The 5191-nt window shown below is 38.3% G+C and overlaps 1 protein-coding gene across 1 annotated transcript in view; it reads left to right on the forward strand.

Moving 5' to 3' along the window:
• Positions 1 to 492: 492 nt before the first annotated feature.
• Positions 493 to 5191, forward strand: part of LOC104624923 (homeobox protein CDX-1-like) — a 13857-nt gene continuing 9158 nt past the window's right edge. Inside the window, 1 exon segment of the mRNA XM_010292410.1 lies at positions 493 to 925. Coding sequence (XP_010290712.1) covers positions 493 to 925 — 433 coding nt within the window.

The following is a 5191-nucleotide window of genomic DNA, read 5'->3' on the forward strand; positions in this document are numbered from 1 at the left end:
TAGTTATAACCTAGTGCCTGAAGTCAGATTCTCACATGTATTGATCAAGAAAAGTACTACTGCTACTGTGTGAACAGTTATTGGTTAACTATGTATGCAACTTTGCTTGAAGACCACGAGATTTCAAACTATATTCAAAAGGTATAGAACAGGGATGATAATACATAAAGGATCTGTGAGAAAGGAAGCACTAGAACTAGCAGCAAGGTGGGGTTGCCTGCATGGTCAGCCCTTCATTTGAATGCAAATGTAATTTTGGGGCAGGCAGTTATCTGTGACATCAGGCAGGACCTTAGTAAACTGTTACCACCAGCACCTGGTAAAACCATTGTTAATCATGTGTAGTAAAGGGACATCAGGGCTAGCATGAGTCATTTATAGAGCCAGTCAGGGCTAGAAAAGAGAGAGAAAGAAAGAGGAGGGGAAGAGAGATCAAACAAACACTGTGAGGAGCAGGATGTCCCAGCAAGGCAAAGCCAGGCTGTGAGCATCATGTATGTGAGTTATCTTTTGGATAAAGAAACCAGCATGTATCCAGGATCTGCAAGGTGCAGCAGCAACAACCTGCCAGTGCAAAACTTTGTGTCTACTCCACCCTATTCAGATTACATGGGATATCATCATGTGCCAACTCTGGACACCCATGGGCAGCCTGCGGGAACCTGGGGATCTCACTATGGCCCACAGAGGGAGGACTGGAACGCTTACGGCCCAGGACCTTCCAGCACAGTTGCTGCTGCACAGATCAATGGCTCGTCTCCTGGACAGGTCTCCTACAGCTCTGCTGATTAAAACTCCCTCCACCCTGCTGGATCTGGGGGGTTACCTCCTGTAGAAACAATTAATACACAGCAAATCTCTCCCAACAGCCAAAGGCACAGCTCTTACGAATGGATGAGGAAAACGGTGCAATCCACTTCTACAGGTATGAGGGCACTGAGCTTTTATCAGCATAAAAGAGATTTCACTTTTTCTTTTTTTCCCTCCAATTGTTGGGGTTTTTTTTTCTAGGTTCCCTGTTTAGATGGAAGCGTACAGTTTAAGAAAGAAAGATCCTAATTACTCTGCCAGCAGTTAAATATTGTTTTGATTACTGGATGCTGACTATTTCTTACATTTCTTTCTTGACCTTTAATGCTGAGGCAAATGAAAAGCAATGTCCTTTGACAGTGAAGTATTTTCACTTCAGATATGTTACAAAAATTTGTCATATCAAATAATTGCTTTTTATAGGAGTCCTATAGATTGGAATGAAGCAGCATATTCGCAGAAAGAAATTATGATGAAAGTATTGTATTTCACCACCACCTATACTTTGCTTATTTTCCTCAAGTTTTAGAGTACATATGAAAAATTCAAGTAAAATATATACAGTAGGGGGGCTGGAAATAAGGTTTTGCATTAGAAACAACCTCTCTAAACCTCAGACTAAAATGAAATGAGATCTGCAAGATCAAACAATGAGTCAATGCTTTAAAAACAGGAATGATAAGGAAAGGCTTGCTTCACTTTGTAGTGGTAGCTCTCAGAATATGCAGGAATACAAAGATCCATGGTAATACAATGACTTAATACAGCGACAGATCAGTCTCTGATGCATAATAGTTCATGAGTACAAAACAACTCTTCAGTCGTATTTAACCAGTAAAAATAAGACAAGAAACATGAGGAAAAGGTTCTGTTTGATTGTGATGAGGAACAATAAAAAAAAATACTGAGCATCCCTGAAACAAAAATCTGTACCCTGTATGAATAGAACAAAAAAAATGAAACAAGAAGGGAGCAGGAAAAGAAAAAGCGGGAAAACTGCCTGAAAAGAACAGAGGCACAATGTGCTATATACAAGTATTTGATCCTCCGAGGTACTGAGCAGCTTTGACATGCACCGAGATCAGTAAAAATTAAGGATGCTCAATACCTCCCCTAAAGAGAAGCTCACAGTATTTCAATGTTACATCCCAGGAAAGTTCCCTTCCTTTCAGCCCTTCCTCCCGCCCCAGCTCTGTTCCACACATGCCTGTAAATAAGTTTTCAAAGCATGTACTGAATCAATCTCTGATGGGAAAGTAATTACTTAAAACATACTTCAGAAAAATGAAAGCAACTATATATTTATTAAAATAATGCATCTGATTTATATGGACAGACTGAGTTGTCCTCACTGCTGCTGAGTAAAACTTTAGTTCATAGAGAGTCCATAGAAGTCAATAGGACAATGTAGGTTGTTACTCTGGGTGAATAAGAATTTTGGCAAATTAAAAAAGAGTAGTTGGGTTTTTTTAAATCGTATTTGTTCTTCATTGAATACTATCCAAGAAAAAACAAGACAGGGCCAGTCTGGCAAAAAGCTTACAGCTTACTTTTGAGTAGTCCTTAGAAGGGCAATGAAATTGCTCACGAACTATATGATTTACAGATGGCAGAATACTTGCTCAAAAAAACACTACTTCTCATCTCTTCTTTACCTACCTGCCTCTTGCTCCTTAAAATTTTGCTCTAATGTCAGATCTAGCAACGCACTTAGGTGAGTTTAGTCCTGAGCATGCAAATGTTGCAAGTGACTTCAAACGTGTGAGTAGGCTAACTGCAAGTACCAATATTGTTTGCTGGATCATGATCAAAATTCTCAGCATTTTCTTAGATGGAATCCACTGCTTTTTACATCCTTAAAGCTGGATACATACATTAAGCATTACCCTTCTGTCTCTTTGCAAAACCTTTAGGAATTTCAGCAGGGGTTTTGTATAGGCAAGAGTGAAGGAAGCACACCTATTATTTATTAGCTTTCCTTATTCCCTGTGAAATAGGTATGAGGAGCCACTATTCTTAAAGATGGAAAAACTGAGGCTCAGACTTACCTGAAGTAATCAAAAATTAATCAGACAAATTAATTTTATTATTTATTCATTACTTGTATTATCAATAGTAATATCATTTCACTATGGAGACAATAATTATTAAAACAAGCCATTTTTGCAAGATATTCTTGAAAGTTTGCAACAAATGTTCCAGCAATCTTATCTCTTTAAGATCAGGAGAGATTGTTTCCAAAGGTTTACTTACGGTGAGTAGTCTGACTTGTACAGCTACAGAAACAAGGCCCAGAACCAATGACACTTCCACCTCCAGAGTTTTCATGGTTAGCTTCTCTTATTGGTGCTTTGCAGCCTCATGACCTGACAGATGACAAATAAAACACTTTATTGAAATTTCTACCACTGCCTCATGCCCTACAGGTCTTTTGATACTCTGTTATCTACAAAACTAACCTGGAACAAAAGAAGAAATTATTTCAAGTCTTACTCAGTTACATTCAAAACAACATCCAGTATAAAACCATGTCTTCAACTGGTGTTAGGTGAAGTTTATGCTACTTGAAGCCACTGGAAGATCTCAGTATTTAATGCGAGACTATCATCCTGCTTTAGTGTTACTGGAATGCATTTCCCACAAAAAAGACCTACTAAGGCTTCATCCAGCATTCTCTCTTTGGTTGAAGGATGTCTGAATGTCTCTCCCTGCAGCTTTGGAACTGGAGGGATTGGGACTTGATGCTAAGTGCGGTGTACATAGGATCCAATGCCTAGTCACTGCATTCTTGAGAGTGTTCAGGATACACAACACACAAATGTTTTTTGACTCAGAACGCCTGAAGAAGGAAACACTGACTATTTAGTATTTTCAGCCAAGAACACTGATGGAAAAAGACCCTTCTCTAACCTTTATACTGTTCCTATCCCCCCTCCTAAACCCCCACTTTGAAAGGGTGAGCAAAGCCAAGGCAACTAGCAACTGTAACAGAGGACAGAACAAAGCCACGACAAGTAGATATTTGAAGTGCCAATTCCACACACACACGAAGCACAATTATAGGCAAATTCTTTGATGGAAAGTAGAATAAAACCACCTTAGAACAAGTTACAAATTTCCTCCAGTTGATTTAAATATTTTATGGAGGGATGCTATCACTCACACAGGAGTAGACTTTACTTTTTGCCTTTGTAAGAAAACAATTTATATCTGTGGTGAAACTGTGGCCAAAACAATGAGTTTGAACAGTTAACTATCAGGCAGTTCCAGCAGCAATGAGAATTTGCTCACAAAGCTGAAAGTACATCTTAAGATCTGTACTTACGTTACCATAAAACAGGGAGGCAACAAGATTTGAAACAGAGATAAACTGATTATGAGCAGACTTTTCCCATAGATGATAAGGTTATCATTCTTGTTCAATAAAAATTTGCTCTGAAGACATAAAGACAGTTTTTCTGATGATGATGATGACGACAGGTGCTGTAGCATCATTACCGAATGCACTGTAAACATACAGCATCTAGTCTCCAAAGGAAGAAGTTCTACTCTCAAATCTAACGAAGAGAAACAAGGTCTCTTAAGAAGCCATTCCTGCAAAATGCTGAATGCCTAAAGAACATACAACACTTGGGGAAAAAACGTTCAGTTAATCACTTGCTTTTTGGTCCATACAGTCATTGGCAATGGGATTTCCCCTGGCCCTGCCACTTAGAAATCCACCTACATTTTGTATAGGTTGGGTCCTTCTGCCAAACAAAATCCATACAGGACCGTCTGTCCAATCATTGTTTAAAGGTGATAAAAATGACTCTTCTTTGGATTCAATTACTTCTGTACGATGAAGATGAATAGAAAAGTCTATACTAGCAAAGTGAAGGACAGAATTTGGTCAATGAGCTTTACTACAGAATAGCAGAACATATTCAAAATTGAAAACATTAGCATTTTAAATAGGAGTAAACAGAAGAAAAGGGAAAATTCTTCAAGTCTGTTGAAAGGTTCCAATTCTATGATCCTATTCTGTTCTTTTCAGCATGAGTTATCTGAACATGTGTAACGAGCAAACAATCAAGACCCAGCAGAAAAAACAAACAGAATTTCATGTTTCACAAACCTTTATGCATCCAATCTTGCAATAATGAATATTGCTACTCATCACACTAAGACTGCTGGCAGGAATATTATTACTCACATTATACAGAACTGGATGCATGTAACATTTTCTAATACAATGGCAGTGTGTGTTTTTTGTTTCTAATTTAACTTTACAGAAAATCATGTGCAGCACAACGCCCATCTTCAAGACTTAATTAAAATTACTTTTGCTTCACAACTTCAATTAAGTCAGTGAAATTACACTGGGGAGAATTTCCCCCTT

Source organism: Phaethon lepturus, unplaced genomic scaffold (genome assembly GCF_000687285.1).
Source record: "Phaethon lepturus isolate BGI_N335 unplaced genomic scaffold, ASM68728v1 scaffold39378, whole genome shotgun sequence".
Taxonomy (NCBI): domain Eukaryota; kingdom Metazoa; phylum Chordata; class Aves; order Phaethontiformes; family Phaethontidae; genus Phaethon; species Phaethon lepturus.